The sequence below is a fragment of the Cynocephalus volans genome, chromosome 11 (assembly GCF_027409185.1).
Source record: "Cynocephalus volans isolate mCynVol1 chromosome 11, mCynVol1.pri, whole genome shotgun sequence".
Classification (NCBI taxonomy): Eukaryota; Metazoa; Chordata; class Mammalia; order Dermoptera; family Cynocephalidae; genus Cynocephalus; species Cynocephalus volans.
The window spans coordinates 98,871,707-98,889,144 of NC_084470.1; the positions used below are offsets into that span (position 1 = coordinate 98,871,707).

At 56.6% G+C, this 17,438-nt stretch overlaps 1 protein-coding gene across 2 annotated transcripts; it reads left to right on the forward strand.

The window, feature by feature from the left end:
• Window positions 1-3,130: 3,130 nt before the first annotated feature.
• Window positions 3,131-16,742, forward strand: TPRA1 (transmembrane protein adipocyte associated 1). 2 transcript variants are annotated; one of them, XM_063114633.1, is made up of 11 exons: window positions 3,131-3,419; window positions 10,044-10,178; window positions 10,291-10,423; window positions 13,004-13,090; window positions 13,184-13,256; window positions 13,381-13,460; window positions 14,045-14,155; window positions 14,283-14,343; window positions 14,537-14,639; window positions 14,711-14,791; window positions 16,027-16,742. In XM_063114633.1, the coding sequence occupies exons 2-11, from the start codon at window positions 10,057-10,059 to the stop codon at window positions 16,292-16,294; spliced, it is 1,119 nt and encodes a 372-aa protein (XP_062970703.1). In that variant the 5' UTR covers window positions 3,131-3,419; window positions 10,044-10,056; the 3' UTR covers window positions 16,295-16,742. The 2 variants fall into 2 exon arrangements, with proteins under 2 accessions (XP_062970703.1, XP_062970704.1); XM_063114634.1 differs by lacking the exon at window positions 3,131-3,419 and adding an exon at window positions 3,761-3,809.
• The last annotated feature ends 696 nt before the right edge of the window (window positions 16,743-17,438 follow it).

A 17,438-nucleotide genomic window follows, 5' to 3' on the forward strand; every position in this document is an offset into this window, starting at 1 on the left:
ACCAGTGCAATGTTCTGCAGAATGTCCAGATGGCCCAGTCGCCTTCAGACTTTATGATGACAAAGGGTGGGAGAGTCACCATTGGCCTAGGGCAAGACTGTACATGTGTACTGTTGTCCATCTCTGTGAATAAAAACGGTTCCTGATGGGGATGGAAGAGGAGGTCAGAGGGAAGTCTACACACTGAGTACCTGAGGCCATGTTTACCTGTGCTAGCAATGACACCAGCACAGCAGCTGCAGTCAGGGCTACCACTTGGCTGAGTACAGGGCAATCCACTACTAACCTCTGGATTTTTTTAAGGCTAGACTGATGACTTAAATAGGGATATGGTGGGGTTCAACCCCCCCCACATGCCTTAAGTCTTCATAGGTGGTGCTAATCTCTACCATTTTATTTGCTATCTTGGTGGGGAGGGAGAAGCTCAGGGGCTTTCACATGACTTGCCACTGTCGTAGCTCTCACCCCACATACTCACCAAAGAACTGGCATGAGCATTTCTCCAACTGCTTAGTAAGTCTATCCCAGTGATTTATTCAGTCTTCCTGGCTGCTACTTTGACCTCGATGGTCATATGATGATTGTACCCACTTTGCTTCTCATGGTTGATCACTACCATCTGGCCTGTTATTGTGGGATTGCTTCCCATAGCTATCAACGAGCCCAGTTTTGAGCTGCATCTCGTACTATCAGCCATGGCCTGGAGGGGATGGCCACCCTGAGCCTGGTGTAGGGGAGTGTAGTGGATTGAATTATGTCCACTCAAAACTCATTGAAACTTGAATTGTGTCCTCCAAGTTTTATGTATTAGAAAAAGCTCTCACTGTGACTGTTAAGAGGGTGGGAAATCCTATTATGGTAATCGAAAGGTGGAGCCTTGAAGAGGTGATTGGATTGTAGGACCGCGCAGTAGTGAATGGATTAACAATGGTGGTCAGGGCCATGGTTCTGAGGGCTTTAAAAGAAGAGGAGAGATGGGCCGGCCCGTGGCTCACTCGGGAGAGTGCGGTGCTGATAACACCAAGGCCCCGGGTTCGGATCCCATATAGGGATGGCCGGTTCGCTCACTGGCTGAGCGTGGTGCTGACAACACCAAGTCAAGGGTTAAGATCCCCTTACCGGTCATCTTTAAAAAAAAAAAAAAAAGAAGAAGAGAGTCTCTCTCTCTCTCTCTCTGCTTTCTCTGCTTCCACCATCTTGCCATGTGAGACCCCTGGGTCATTGTCACCACCCTCAGATGGACTTTGGACTTCCCAGCCTCAGAAACTGTAAGCAATGAATTTCATTTTTCTTTATAAATCACCCAGTCTCAGGTATTCTGCTACAGCAACACAAAACGGACTAATACAGAACTTTACAGTCAGATCTTTGTTTATTAAACTGCTATTTATTGAATTTCACAGATGCCACACTCTGTTCTGTGTGTAGGTAACACTGCAGTAAGCCACTGCCTGTGCCCTCAAAGGAAGAGAGGCAAAATACATACCCTCAGTTATTCTACAAAGACAATAAAATCCCACAGAAACCTACATGGCGGGGGTCCAAAACTCAATAGTACAAAATGCAGAATTGTGTATTGCGTTAGTAATAGAAAACTCCCCTGCTGACCACCAGAAGCCTGTAGTCTCAAAAAGCACAAAAGCATAGCTATTAGGCCTGGTCACCGATACCTTATGAAGGCTCCTTCCTAGTGCATGGTAGGATGGTGGTTTCCTGCCCCCTGGAGGCTAGAAGCGGCCTAGAACCTGTTCTTGCCAATTGACTCCACCAGGAATGATGTGTACAATATAACTTCCTCATCGGGACTTGAGGAACTGCTTGGGATCCCCCACAGCCCATTGCAGCTGTGGTCATTAGTGATCTCAAAGCAGGCCTTGCGCAGCCTCTCCGGTGAATATAGAAATTGTAACTTAGACTGTGCACACCTGACCACAGTCCAGGCTGGGAAAGTCCTAGATAAACCAAGTCCCAAATGATCACAAGGTGGTTTCTTCCCAGCTTACTTAGAACAGGAGCTAGGTGAAGACGGGACTCAGTCTCGTTCCAGCCCAACTGTGCTGTCACAGGGTGTGCATCTTGGGATTACTGTAATAACTGGGTGCTTACAATTTGCGCCAGGCACTGAGTCAGCCTCAGGATGCTGCGGGGAACACAAACGCATGGCTCTGTGCTCATGACACTAACCTTGTAGTGGGGGAGACTGGTGCCTAACAGGAAGCAAGTAAATAAATACAGTGATGTGAAAGAGTAAGGGTACTCTGAAAAAAATAAAGGAGCATTATGGGATAGAGACTGGATAGCTGCTTCAGCAAGGGTGTAGAGAAAGCCCTCTCTGAGGAGGTGCCAGCCAGGCAGGGGACAGATGTAGGGACCCAGAGGCAGGAACAAGTTTGGTATATTCAAGGAACAGAAGCAGGAAGCGGCGGCATTCCAGACCCTGCAGGGCTACGCTTACTCTTGCGGAGGGTAGTGAGCACAGCGTAGGTGCGGGGGACAGGACGGAAGCAGTCAGGGAGGGCTTTCCAGAGGAAGTTGTCTGCAGAACTGTTTAGTTAGAGATGGGAGAGGGGCAGTTCAAACTCTGGCGTCATGGCTTTGTCACTAAGCTTCGGATTCCTCCCCTATACAGTGCGACTAATAATAACCTTGAAGGGTTGTTAAGATCGGAGCTCAGTAAATGCCAGTGCGTTCTGATGGGGTACGCCGGGACGGCGTGGCGCGCTGCTGGGACGCGTCGTCGGGGGTGGGGAGGGACCAGAGGTCACCACCTAGGGGCGCCTGGGCCGGCGCCACGCGAGGGGGCGGTCCCAGCCTGGGCTGGGAGGTGGAGCGCGGGCGGCCGCGATCCGGCTCGTCGACTGCTGCCGACAGCTGCAAAGCGCGGGGGCAAAAGGTGGAGCGTGTTCAGCTCTCAAGTCCGCCCTCCTTGCAGCTTGCAGGTGAGAAACGCAGGGACTTCCCGTCCCTGCGGCGGCCTGTACTGTCTCTTTAAGGGGTCAGCGGGCGCCCCGCCCCTTGGGATCTGATTGGCCTCTTCCGCTCCATTCCGGAGAGATCGATTCCTGTGGGCTACTCAGGGCTGAGGGGCGGGTCTGAGGGCTGCGAGGAGGGACTGTGGCTGTTTTCGCAGATTTGGCTGGACGAAAAAGGCGGTCCTGCCTTCCGGGTCGCCGCTGCCGGGAAGGGCTGCACGCTGTCCCGGGGGCCGGCGGGCCCGGCGCGCCGACCGCGTCTCGCCTTTCGCGTCCACCTCGCTGCTCCGCAGAGCCGGCTGCCCGCGGCTCTTGCGCGACGCTCCCCGGCCCTGCCGCCTACCCTGGCCGCCCGCGCCCGGAGTCCCGCGGCCCAGCCGGTTCCGCGCGCCCCGCGGCGGCGGATGGGCAGCAGGGTGGCCGGGCCTGAGCGGCGCGGGCTCCCAGGTGAGGAGGGGACGGTCCCGGTCTCCCGCCACAGCTGGGGAGGGAGCCCCTCCTCGCCGCGGCGCCAGCACGGAGACCCCGCACGCGGGAGGTGTCAGAGGGCGGCGCGCGCGGGCGGCGGGGGCTGCGGGCTGAGGCTGGGCAGGGGCCGGCGTGACTCTCCTCCCGGGGGCCTGTCCGCGCCATGCGGGCACGGTGCCGGGCGCCGGGCGTGCGCACCCGGGGCGGTGGACGGCGGACACGCAGCTCGCTGCTGGCGCTGGGAAGGAGGCCCGGGCAAGAGAGGACGTCCGGGGGTTAGCCAGGGAGGAGCAAGCGCCGAGACCCCGGGGCAGGAGAATCCTAGCGGCACGAAGAGCGCGGGGAGAGCCCGCGACTGCACTGGAAGAGGTGGGGCAGGTGTAGGCCAGCTCGGGCCTTGGAGGCGGGGAAAGGGCCCGGGCCTCCTCTTCCTCCTGCGGCTCCTGCTTGGGCTTTTGGCAGGAGCGGCCTCTCCAGGACAGTGCGCACCCTGCCTCTGTCCTTAGGAGCCTTCCCCATCCTGTTTTGGCTCCAGGGTTTGAAAGCTTAACAACTTGCTGGGGGTGGGAAGCGTCGGATGGGCTGTCGGTTCTGCTCAGGGCTTCCCATTCAGGCTCTGGGGGAGGCTTCGTCAATCCCATTGCACAGATGAGAGGTGGGAAAGTTGAGTCCCAGAGAGGGGAAGCCCCTTGTCCAGGGAGCTGCTTGACCACGAGTGGCACCCTGGCCCCAGGCTGGCCACGAGGGTGGGAGGCAGGAGGCAGAGGCCAGAGCAGTAGGTGGAAAGATGCCTCTGGAATGTTCAGGAGGCCTGGGGTTGCCCTGGGCACCCTGCATCCCACAGAATTCTTCCACCCCTCTGGTTTGGGTTCCACCCCTTCCTCACCGGTCCTCAGCTAACCTTCCCACATTCCCCTTTTTCCTGAGCCAGTCAACCAACCCCTCCTCCCACTTCTCCGTCACTGCTTGGACTTCTGTCTCCAACACCAGGAGCTCATCCGAAGGAAAAGCAAGGAGCATCATGGTGGTGCAGAGGAGAACGTGGGTGTACCGGACTCTCTGTCTAACAGAATTAAGAGCAGAGAAGGCCAAGCCTCTCCTTTCGTCCTCCGTATAGTGGGGACAGTAGTTGTTCCCTTTGTCTTAGAGGCTGGTGTGATTAAGTGTGTCACGATGTAAAGCACTTACTGCTGAGTCTGCACATAGAAGTTGTGCATGGTATTTTTGTAAGTCATCACATTAGTTATTTTATAAACTTTGACATATAATGGCAATTCTGATATGGCAGACAGCCTCGTAAGTCCAGTGTGGCAGCAGCAGAAGCACCACCGCCACCACCACCTGGGAGCCGGTTAGAAAGGTAGACCCTCAGCCCCACCCTAGACCTGGTGGAGCAGGATCTGCATATTAACAACATCTCGGGTGATTCCCACATACACTCCTCTGAAAAGCATGGCTCTAGACCAAGCCAGGTGCCCTTGACCTACAGGTGGAGGAACTGCAGCCCAGAGAGGGGCCCCTTGTTGATTGGGTCCTGGGCTATGGAGATGGAGAGCCTGGGTTGCAGGCCCGGCAGGTGGCTGCTCCTCTAAGCTCTGTACAGTGCGGGTAATAGGAGCATCAGTACTTCCCTCCCAGGATTGGGAGGGCTCGGTTCTTGTTCTTTGCTGTCACTACGTTGTTAGCAGGGGAGTAGGTGCAAGGAGGCCAGCTGACACTGCTTCTTACCCTCCTCCGACCCCACAGAAAGTGGAGCTTTGAAAGCGGCCCATGAACCAAACCCTCCCCCCCACCCCCAGCCCTTCCTCTGATAAGAAAAGCACCGTTATCTTTGTATGTGTGTAGCTTTTGTAGACATTTACTTCACTGGTTTTGTTTGATCCTTATGGCAGCCTTGTCAGGTAGGTGTTATTGTCCCTGTGACACTCGGGGTGGGGGGAAGTGACTCATCCAAGGTCACACAGCAGGCATGCGGCAGAGCCAGAAGTGCAACCCTGTCTGCCCAACTCTATAACCTGTGTCAGCTGGAAGTTTTCCAGTGGTCATTAGAGAAATCAAACTGGCCTACACAGAGAAGGAATTTGTTGGATTTTATAACTGAAAAACCCAGGGGGTAGGATTGGCTTCAGGTGTGGCTGAATCCAGCAGCTCAAATGAGCTCATCAGGAACTATCTCCATCTGGCTCTCAGCTCTCTGCTCCTGTGTTGATGACTTTGCTCTCAGGTGCGTGTGGTATAGCTCTGACCTACTGATCTCAGAGAGAGTGAGTGTTTTCTGATAATTAGAGCAAAAGTCTCAGAGCAGTTTTTCCTTGGTCAGGGTGATGGAACATGCTGATTGGCCTGGCTTAGATCACATGCACGTTCCTTGGGGTTGTGAAGGAGTGGAGTCAGCCATACCTAAACCCCACAGAGAGTAGGGGGTTGAGATTCCCCCTCAGGAAAATGGGGTGCTGTTAGCAACTGGGAGTAGCCTGAATTCTGGACAGGCAAACCAAGAGAAGCCCACCCTGCCCCACACCCTGGACTCTGCCTGGCTCCTCCAACGCCCCCATTCCTGGCCTTGCTCCTCCCACTGACTTCTCTGTCACGGGGGCCTCTCCATTTCCTGGTGGCTGCTGGGTGCTTGGCCTGCAACCCAGCCCTGCCCCTCCTGCTGCTGCTTGGTACTTTATCCTGGGCTGGAGCTGATTTTGGGCTGCAAGGACAGGCATTTGCTCTGCTAAGCTTTGCCTTATAACGGAGCGGGGAGTCGGGGACTGTGGAAGCTCCCTCCTTCCTGCAGGTTATTGATGTTCTCAACTCAAAGCCACTCACAAGTTATAATCTGATGCCAGCAGAATCACGCAGATGGCATGTACCTCCTTCCAGCTGTTCACTACTCATGCTCAGCATGGTGGCTTGGTCCTCACAGGGATGTAGGATGGTGCAGTTCCAGACACCATGCCATCCGCAGCTACATCAGACACAGACTGCCCATGTAGCATCACAAGCCCTTGCCTGAACCAGCTGCTGGTTGGGAGGAGAGCGGGCTGCCCTTCCTGACTTTGACCAGGGCCACTCCGCAGGGCACTGTTGGCTCTACGGGAGGACGATTATTTATTTGGTGGGCTGTCTCATACACTGGAGGTCATTTGGCAGCTCTGGACCCTGTACACAAAAATTCCATAGCACCCCACCCCCCAGCAGCCACTGTGTCAAACTGGAGCGCTGCTCCACACCAGCCCCCAGCCCCCAAAACCACTGGCTTATAAGTTAATTGAGGTTCAACTTCTGGTGAACACAGGGTCTTATGGAGGGATCCTGCACGAAATAGCAGCTTCTCAGCAAGAAACAAGGAGCGGTGTCTGGTGGGGATGCCATCAACAGTGTTGGCCTCAGTTGCAAGATATCCAGTGGCTCAGGCCAGAAACTGCGGCGTCAGTTTCCTGAGAGTGTTCCTCACTATTCTCAGTCCCTGCGTTTGATATATCAGTGGGTCCTGTTGGCCTATCCCCCCAAAGAGATCCCAAATCTCTCTACTCCACCTGCACTGCTACCACTGTCCTCTCGCTTGGACTGTGGCGGTAGCTCCTCACAGTGTCTGTCTCCATTCTAACCTGCTTCAGTCGTTTTCCGTGGCGCCAGAGCAATTCTGTTCACGTGGAAACTGGACCCCTCAGCTTGCAACACTCTTGTCATCGCACTTAGAGGGAAGCCACACTACGCGTCTGCACGTGACCCCGTCTGACCTGGCCCTGCCAACCTTTCTGATACCATCTCTAGCCACCCTGACTGGCTTTCTGCACTTTGGACAGGCCAAGCCTCTTTCTTCCTCTGGGCTTTTGCCATTCTCTCTCGAATGCTTTTTATTCAGACTTTTCTAAGGCTGGCTCCTCAATTATTTAGATTTCAGCTCAGTACTCCTTTATATTCATCGCAATTCAGGTCTAGCTGTTGAAATAATATATTCACAAGATATTGGCTATCTTGTTAGCCAAGCTCACAAGATAGAAGACTATTTCTGTCTTGCATGACAGTGTGCAAGCTGTCTAGGACGTGCATGAAGGCCCCGTTGTGTTGGGGACCCAGACACATTTCGACTGCTCTGTTGTCCTCAGTACTTTGTTTCATACTTGTGGTCTAGATGGCCACTCTTCCTCCCACCATCGTATCCATATTCCAGCTAATGGGAGGGGGAGGGCATGGCCCAAACCTGGCAAACCTCACTCTGCTCACGTCTAGTTGGATGAAGCTGGGCCACATGGTCACACTCAGTTACAAGGGAAGCTGGAGAAGTAGCTGTTTTTCTGGGAAGCCGTGCATAAGCCAAAATCTGTGGGTTCTATACTAAGGAATGGGTGGATGTTGGGGGACCCAGCAGCCTCTGCTGTGTTTGCCATCATTCTGTTCCTCCCCTCTTGGCACTTATCTCTAGGAGTTTGCTTTTTAAATATGGTTTCTGTTCTTGCAGTCTACCTCCCTCCCTCCCTGAAGGCCCCGCGAGGCCAGGACCTTGCCTGCCCTGCTGCCTCCTGTGTCTGAGCACCTACACCTGTGCCTGTCCACAGCAGGTGCTTGGTGAGGCCTGCAAGCAAGGGAAAGAATGCAGGAATGCAGGGTGGGCTTTACCCACCTCTCCCGTTGGCAGGGAATGGGGAAGGAGTTGACTTCTTTCCGTGGATCTACTGCATGCCGGGCATACTTTGTCCTCTTCAGTACTCCTTGTCACACTGCAGGTGCTGTCATGCCCACATTTTACACACGGGGACTTGATACCAGAGCCAGCGAGTGGCCTGTTAGAGAGGAGGGTGGAGGCTCCTGAGTCCCGGGGCTTGGCCATCCCCTGCGGGGTCTTCTCTCCCTTTTAGCCAGAGGTGGCCCTAGCAGTCTTGGCCTGGACGAGTAATGAGGACGTCCCTTAGTCCCCCAGCCCTCGTCTTGGCTCTGCTGTCACCCAGGGGTGGTGTGGGTGACAGCATAACGGGCTCCTGTCGCACTGCTGCGATCCTCCCTGCTGCACAGGCACTCAGCTCCCTGGAATGCTCTTTGCTGAGGGGAGGCCTGTGCCCCCACGCATCGTCAGGACACGTCTTTTTTACTTTCTAAAGTTTGCAAATCACAGGTGCGCGGCTCAACGAACTGACACACAGTGAACACACCTCTGTGCCACACCCAGGAGGGGTGTACGTCCCCAAGTTACTACGCCCTGTCTCCACCAAGGCGACCCTTGTCCGCATTTCTATGTGGATCACAGGCGTGGCAGCTCTTGTGGCTGGCGCTGCCCAGCATCACACTTGTGAGATTCACTGACTGTGCCTGAAGCAGGAGTAGTTCTTTTTATTACTGTGGAGCATTCCCTGGCATGAACCCGCCATCATGTATGGGTATGCACTGCTGGAGGTGGGCATTCACTGCCTTCCTGGGGCTGTTAGGAACATACATGTATGTGCATCTTTGCTGGAGGCGGAGACGCCAGGTCATCAGGCCCAGTCTGTTCAAGTCATCCTAAATGCTGGCACACCTGGTTTGTCCTGCCCTGGGCTCTCCTGAACTCCCTGTAGAAGTCCTACTGCTGTCTCCTAACAGTCCTCTGACCCGAGAGTCCTCTGACCCAGGAGTCCACATCTCAGTTTTCCAACCACTCCATCATTCCCCCCACCTTAGGGTAGCCCGCAGGACCCCAGACCAGCAGCTCCTCTGTTGTCCAGGCTGGCCTGGGCCTGTCCTTCTCAACCATCACATGGGTGCTGGCGGTGGGCCCATTCCACACTGGCTCCACCCCAGCAGCCCGAAATTTGCAGACACGGCTTCCTCTGACCCTTCCACCGTGCCGCCTCTTTCCCCATCCACGTCTCCATTCGGAGACCTCCTGTGTGTCTCCCAGGCACAGCTCCGGTTCCCCTCCGTTCGTGTCTGCCTTTCCAGTGCAGCAGCAGAGGGAGACAAGGGCTGGAGATTATATGATGCCCAGCTTTGGCACTTAGCAGCCGTGTGATCTCACACAAGTCAGGTGGCCTCTGAGTTGGTTCTGCACGGTGTGGTGGCTCAGAACTACAGCTGACCATTACTGAGAGGTTCCCACGTGCGGGCCCTGTCGGAGGCACTTGACATGACCACAACCTCACAAGAAGGACACTATTGGTATTTCCATCCTATGGGGAAACTGAGGCAGAGAGGACAAGGAAGCAAGGTGCAGGGCTGGGGTCTGAACCCAGAGCCCATGCTCTTGTCCGCTCTGCTCATTGCCTTGCTATCCAGGGCCACTCAGGAGTGGAGGGGCTCGACCGGGTGGTGCTGAGCAGCTCACAGCATGTGCTGGCACACAAGTGTTCAGTTAATGGCGTGGCTGCTTTTACTGTTTGGGAGTCACAAGATAGAGCCTGAGACAAAGATCTGGGCCACTGCCCGGGAGGTGGGTTGTGACCTGTGCAGGAGCCTCACCCCTCTTCTCCCACCCAGCAGACACAGAGCTGAGCTCCTGGCAGTGGGGAGTGGCCAGTGGGCACACTTGGTGCCACCCCTCTGATTTTCCCCTGGGAGCCCAAGACCTAGGGACAGGAGGGCAGTGGCCCAGGTCACATAGCCCCTGAGCTGCTAACCATGGTAGCTCTCCCTCCCCAGGGCTGCTGGTGGGATGGATGCCCTGGAGGATGCGATTTGGGCCAACAGCACGGTGGTGCCCCCACCCCTGGCGCCAAATGTCAGTGTGCCTCATCGCTGCCTGCTGCTGCTCTACGAAGACATCGGCACATCTAGGTGAGGCTGTCACAACCTGTTGGGCAAGTTAGCTGCATGTCAGCGGGTTTTCCTGGTGGGGTGGGGGCGACACAACTTCACCAGTGAGCCAGCCTCTGTCCCCGTCTGCTAGGGTCCGGTACTGGGACCTCTTGCTGCTCGTCCCCAATGTGCTCTTCTTCATCTTCCTGCTCTGGAAGCTTCCATTTGCTCGGGCCAAGATCCGCATCACCTCCAGCCCCATTTTTATCACCTTCTACATCCTGGTGAGTTTACTCCAGTTGGTGACAGAAAACCCAGCTCCCACTGGCTTAAGCAAAAAGGGAATTAACTGCTTCTGTGATGAAAAACGAGCTTCAGGTATGGCTGGATCCAGGGGATTAAGTGATGTTATTAGGATTCTGCCTCTTGCTGCATCTCTCTTCTAAGCTTATCTCACATGAGTTCTCCTCATATTGTGTGTCAGAGATGGCCAAGAGCAGCTCTAAATTAACATCCTGACCCTCCCAACTCCATCAGAGAGTTCCCCTGTCCTGAGGGGGCCAGTGTAGACCTGGAATTTCCTCTGATTGGCCCACCTGGGATCCCATGTTCTTCCCTGAGCCAGTCATTGTGGCTGGCAAGGAAAGGGACACTTTGGAGCTGGGAGGGCAGGGTCAGCTTGGCCAGACCATGGGCCAAGGGTGGTGGGTGGTCCCTAAAAGAGAGCTGGGGAAATGGCACTAGAAGGAAGGGAATGGATGCTGGGTGAGGAAAATGTCCCGTAGCTTCCATCCGTCCATCTTGTCCATGTGTCCGTCCATTCTGTGAGACCACTGTGGAGCAGACTTCTTGCCTTTTGGGAAAGCCCGCATCTCGTCACTCGGTGGTTCTGGTGTGGGTTACCTGGGGAGAGGTGTCAGGGCTGTGGTTGAGAAGGTGGTTCCAGGTATGGGCCATCCAGGTGCAAGTGCCAGGTGCAGGATCCAGGTGCAGGCTATACAGCATCTTTCCTTCAGGGCTCTCCTCCCCTGCTTGGAGGGAAGGCCTGACTGGCTGGAAGCCTCCTCTCTCTGTGACTCTTAGATGCCATCACCTGAGAGATGAATGGCTCCCTGGTCCCCTCTTTGTGGTCTTGCTTAGAACTTCCCAGGTTAGAGGAGTGGACAGTGGGCAGGCAGAGAGGCAGGTGAGGCGTCTGGGGAACCCTGGAGGCCACTGGTGGAGGCCCTGTGGCTGCTGGCAGACTGGTGCCTCTCTCCCTTGTGAGAGTGTGGGGGCAGCGGTGGGAATCGAGACTGTTTTTTTCTCTGCTTCTCTCCCACTGCCTCTCTGACCATTTACTCGCTCGAGTATTCACTAGACAGATATTAACACCTGCTGTACATCAGGAAGATGTCCTTTCTGGGGGAGCAGGCAGGGAGAGGGGAGCAGGGCTGCTGCCAGGAATATACAACAGGATCCAGCCCACTTACTCTTGGACTTTGTCCTAAAGAGCTCAGGAGGCAGGGTTAAGAGTGGACTCATGCAAACTGGCTCTGAACCAGTCATGTTGCTGTGTGACCTCAGGCCAGTGGCTTGGCCTCTCTGTGCCTCAGCACCCTCCTAAACAATGTGTGTTGGATCTGCTTTAGCTGTGGCTTTCTTGTGAGCACCAGATGAGAAGCATGCTAGCTCCAGCCCAGTGGAACCTTGGCATACAGTAGGCACATGGCAGTTTGTTGCTTCTGCAGCCTCCACAAGGCTCAGACACAGTTTTCATGTCACAAAGAAGAGAGTATGTATGAAACTGGGCTCTCAAGTGTGTATCAGAAAACCCAACTTAAACTCACAGGAGCTGGAGGGAAGGTACTGATTGAGAAACTGGATCCAGGCTTGCCTGGACTCAGGGCTCAGCAATGCTGCTGGGGCACCACCTCCATCCCTCTCTGAGGGCCCTGCTCTCTAGCAGTCTCCAGCTTGTGGCAGCAGGATGGCTCAGCCCAGGCTGGCAGCCCTGTGCTTGCCCTTCCTAGTGGCTGCACCTGATGTCCTGGGTCTGCCTTTCATTAGGCTCCCTTGGGTCCCGTGCCCATCCCCAAACCAGTCCTGAGGCCAGGGGTATGTCAGTCACGTTTGGCCAGCCCTGGGTCACAGGCCTGTCCCTGAAGCCAGTGGTAGGAGGCTCATCCTCACCTGGGACCATATGAAGAAGGAGTGAGGAGACAGAGGAAAGATGCTGTTGCTGGAAGGGGACAGATACCAGCAGACAAAGGCCATAGGTGCTCAGCACAGCTATTTTTGCCAAACCTCTGGGCTGGTAGCTTACCCCAGGGCCTCTGCAGTCTGTTCCCTGTGGCCTCTTTCTGCACAGTCCCCCACATCTTGGAATTAAAACCATTAACATAATAGATAATACTAACAGCAGATGTGTATGTAGCCCTTCCTGGGTTCTGGGCACACTTCTGTTACATCTGTTAGCCCGTTCGACCCTCCCGGCAATCAAATGCATAGGTGCTGTTTTTACCTCCATTTTATAGATGAGGAAACTGAGGCACAGAGGTGCAGTTACTTGCCTGAGGTCACAGAACCAAGAGGCAGCAGAGCTGGCATCTGAACCCACCGTGCTTGCCCCTGCTAACCATTTCAAGGCTGTTGGTGCTAGTCTGGAAACTGAGGCCCATGAGGGGAAGGCCAGCCCTGACATACCCAGCAGCGGAGGGTCCCTGTGCCTGTGAGCCCTACCTCTCCGCGTCTCACCCCCCACTCATCACTTCCTTGCTTCGTTGTTGAGGAATCAAAGGCTCCTGCTGGTGTGGGGGTGGGTGTGTGTTCAAGAGGTTCTGGTTCCCTGAGCCCACCACACCTCTCCCTCCCTTGCCCACCAGGTGTTCGTGGTGGCCCTGGTGGGCATCGCCCGGGCCGTGGTGTCCATGACGGTCAGCACCTCGAATGCCGCCACTGTTGCTGACAAGGTGTGGCTGGGTCCGTGGGTCCTGGACTGCTGAGGGAGGCCTGACCTGGGGTGGTGCTGGGCCCCCAGCTGATGCTCTGTCCACTCTGTCCAGATCCTGTGGGAGATCACCCGGTTCTTCCTGTTGGCCATCGAGCTGAGTGTGGTCATCCTGGGCCTTGCCTTTGGTGCGTGTGCTGCTGGGTCTCTCGGGCTTGGCCCGACACTCCCCTGCTCCTCCCTGGCTGGGGGCTGACCCTGATACCGTCGTCTGGGCTGGCTCCTGCCAGCTGACCAGCACGTTTCTTCCAGGTCACCTGGAGAGCAAGTCAAGCATCAAACGGGTGCTGGCCATCACCACGGTGCTGTCCCTAGCCTACTCTGTCACGCAGGTAAGAGGGTGGGTAGGGGCAGGAGGTGTGGGGACAGGGCGGGCTGGGTGTCCAGTGCCTCCTGGTCCTGGCTCAGGTTTGGAATGTTTAGCAGTTGGTGTGTTCTCAAGCTTTAAATGCACCTAGAAGTCACCTGGATGCTTGCTACCAAGGCAGGTTTTGGGTCCTCCCCTAGAAATTCCAGTCTGTAGGTCGGAATGGGGGAGTGGGGAGACACACAGAGCCTGCCGTTTTAACATGTGGTTGAGGTAGGGGAAATGCGGGACTGCAGGCCACCTGAGAAACGTGCATCTAGAGGCCCCTTTCTTAGATTAGGGGCAGGGCTACACCATACCCATCTCTCTCCCCAGCCCCACGTGACTCTGCCCAAGGCTGGGCTCTTCTGGGTGCTGGTTAGGTGGGCATACCATGGCCAGGGAGCAGGGAGGGGCAGGTATCTCTGAGGGATGGGCCAAGAAATTGGGCTTGATGTGACAGAGATCTTTGGGGGCTTTGCATCAGGAGGAGGCCCTGGGGGGGGGGGCTCTCCAAATGGTAGGAGCCTGTAAGAGACCCTCTTTTTTCCTGCCTGCTTGCCCCTGCAGGGGACCCTGGAGATCCTGTACCCTGATGCTCATCTCTCGGCTGATGACTTCAACATCTACGGGCACGGGGGCCGCCAGTTCTGGCTGGTCAGCTCCTGCTTCTTCTTCCTGGTGAGGCGCAGGCTGGGGATGGCAGGGGGAGCCTCAGGGCCAGACAGGGGACTGATGCCTAGGTTCTGGGTTCAGCGTCTGGGCCTAGTGCCCCAGCATCCTTCTCAGCCCTCCTGTGTCTCCGCAGGTTTACTCTCTGGTGGTCATCCTCCCCAAGACCCCGCTGAAGGAGCGCATCTCCCTGCCTTGTGAGCGGCTAGCAGAAGGCCCTAGGACAGGGCTGGGGACACAGCGGGGGTCTCTTGTGCCACTCTGGCCGGGAGCGGGAACCGTGGGTAGAAGGGAGGCCTCCTGCGGTGCCTCAGAGGGGTCCCAGGTGGAGGGTGGGGGAGGCAGAGCCTGGCCTGGCAAGGACAGGACCTCACCGCCCTGCCCCCCCAGCACGGAGGAGCTTCTACGTGTATGCGGGTATCCTGGCACTGCTCAACCTGCTGCAGGGGCTGGGCAGCGCTCTGCTGTGCGCCGACGTCATCGAGGGGCTCTGGTACGTGGGGGGTGGGGTCCGGGGCGGGGGCTGGGTCCTGGAGGCGCCCTGACCGGCTCTCTCCACTGCAGCTGCGTGGACGCCACCACTTTCCTCTACTTCAGCTTCTTCGCGCCGCTCATCTATGTGGCCTTCCTCCGGGGCTTTTTCGGGTGAGTCTGGCCTCCGGGCCCCTGCCCCAGTTTCAAGGCCGCGGGTGCCCCCGCGCAGTAGCGGGCGGAACTGCGCCTTCAGCTTCCCGCGCTTGCTCCAGCCGAGCGCTGTGCTTCCGGCACGGGCAGGCGGTGCAGGCGGGCCGGCTATAGGTTGCGTCGGTGCGGGTGGGGGTGATGCAGGAGGGGCTGGTGCAGGCCAGACCGTTGCGGGCGGGCCCAGCACGGAGCTGGCCAAGGCTGGAGCGCGTATACGTGCACGCGCGCACACAGGCAGAGGTGCCCACACTGGGGCGGTGCACACAGGCACACACACCTTCCCCACAGGAGAGCGCGGCTGTGCACCTCACTGCAGTGCTCCTTTTCATTTAGTAGCGTGGTGGCTCGTTCGGCTGTAGCCACCAGACACAATGGGAACAAAGTAGACAGAGTCCCTTCCTGCCCTCACGGAGCTGGTACTCTAGCCAGGGAGGACTGGGGAGAGGAGCAGGGCTGGGGTGGGAAACCCGGTGTGTATCTGAGCGTGCTGTGGCGCCCATTGCCCGTGGAGAAGTGTCAGAGGGAGGGCTGCTAGAGACAGGTGGCCTTGGGGCTCTGACACTGGGTCTTTGATGTGGCAGGAGTGCAGGCGTCTTGCCCCCTCACCCTTCCCCACCCACCGGGTCTGAGGGTAGGGTGTGGAAAGAGCTGGGAGAGGGCAATAGAGTGGCGGAAAGGTCTGGATCGGATCCCAGCCCAGCTGTTATCTGCACACGCAATTTCTCTCCCGAGTCTTCTTTTATTCTTTTTGTAAATTTCTAGCTGTGTCTCCACCTCAGAGAGTTAGCCTAAGGGTTGAGGAACCAGGTAAGGGTGGAGTGGGCAGTAATGTGAGCTGGAGGGTCAGGGGAGTAGGGGTGGAGTTCCCACCAGTGTTTACTAAGCACTTTGGGCCAGGCCCTGGCGAGGGGGGCTCATGATTTACGTACGTTCATCCTCGGCAAGGTTGGTGCACCCATTTCATGGAAAAGCAGGCACAGAGCAGCAGCCACTTACCCAGGCTCACATGCCAGGAGAAGGAGGGCTGGGTTTCAAAACAAGTCTTGCTGGACTCCAGAGCAGGCGATGGGGCCCTCGCGGGTGGTCACTGTGTGGCAGTCAGAGCCTTTCCTTCCATATCTGGTGGCCTCATTGCCCATGGGGAAGGTTTTTCCCAAGTCACACGCAAGGCTGCCCTGCCTCTTTCTTACCCACAGCTCAGAGCCCAAGATCCTCTTCTCCTACAAATGCCAAGTGGATGAGACCGAGGAGCCAGATATGCGCCTGCCCCAGCCCTATGCTGTGGCCCGACGGGAGGGCCAGGAGGCAGTGGGGGCTGCAGGGGCCTCAGCTGCCTGCTACTCGAGCACACAGTTCGATTTGGCTGGTGGGGTTGCCTACCTGGACGACATCGCCTCCATGCCCTGCCATGCCGGCAGTATCAACAGCACGGATAGTGAACGCTGGAAGGCCATCAATGCTTGAGAGTGGCCCCTGTCCTGCTGGGCCTGTGGAGGACAGATCAGAGAGAGGCTAGGGGCCCAGAGTCCCAGGCGGAGGAGGCCGAGGTTGCAGGACCTTTTGCAGGCTGACGCCTGTGCAGGCCCTATCTACACTCTGAGTCTGGAGGCCCCTTCCTGCCCTCGGGGCCCTTAGTTACCACAGACACTGCTGTTCTAGCTGGGGACCCTCCTCCCCCTTCCACCTACCCTCACCCTCTCAGCAATGCGGCCCAGTCTTTGACATCCCAGGGCTAGCTGGCTGAGGGGACTCCTTTCTCCAAAGCCTTGGCACCCAGGACTGGCATGGCCCTCCTCCCCTTTGTGCCATCCCCACAGCACTTTGACCTGCTCAAAGCCCACCATGGTGGATGGGCTGAAGTGTGTATATTTTCTTGATCTACTTTTTAATAAAAAAGGAAATCGGAGCAGAAGGTGTCGATGTGGAGGTCTTGCAGGGATGATGGGCTGGTTCCTTTCAGGAGTCCGAGGGCTGGGTGAGGGGCTGTGGGGTTCAGGTGGCCTCCGCTCAGCCAAGGGTCATTCGCCATTGCTGGGCCCTAGGCTGGCTGCTGGGGTGCAGAAAGCAGATCCCGGCCATCCGTGCCCTTGGGGCCATTGTGGAGGAGGAGACAGGCATGGGAAGAGAGCTGTGGTCTCTGAGCTGTAGTCTCCCCACTGGGTTAGGGAGCGTGGGGTTTAGAGTGAGCCCTGGGTTCCCATCCCTCCTCTGCTCCTTGCGCTCTGTCATCTTGGTCCAGCCGCTTTCTCTTCCTCAGCTCCAGCTTTGCTGTCTGTGAGTAGGGTAAGAAGGCCTGTCTCAGAGGGATTTCTGTGAGGATTAGAAGATCTCTGGCGTGAATGGCAGGTATATGGCACTGGAACAATGATGATAACTCTTACTGTTTTTAGTATCCAGAATAGTGCTTGGCACATAGTAGGCACTGGGAAGGTAGGATGCTGGGGAGTGGCATTTATAGCAAGAATGGGTGTGGCAAGTGGAAGGTGGGAACAGATCAGAAGCAGCCCCGGGTCTTAAGACGTGAGTGGAGGGAGGCCCCAGCCGTCTACACTGCCGCTGCTGTACCTGAGTTTGGCTTGATCTTTCTGGCAGCTGGAGTAAAAACGGA

Excerpts from the sequence above, each read along its gene's own strand:
- TPRA1 (XM_063114633.1), top strand. The coding sequence starts at position 10,057 with ATGGATGCCCTGGAGGATGCGATTTGGGCCAACAGCACGGTGGTGCCC. Across the intron at positions 14,156-14,282 it reads GCTCCTGCTTCTTCTTCCTG|GTTTACTCTCTGGTGGTCAT; the intron begins GTGAGGCGCAGG and ends GTGTCTCCGCAG. Across the intron at positions 14,640-14,710 it reads GACGTCATCGAGGGGCTCTG|CTGCGTGGACGCCACCACTT; the intron begins GTACGTGGGGGG and ends TCTCCACTGCAG.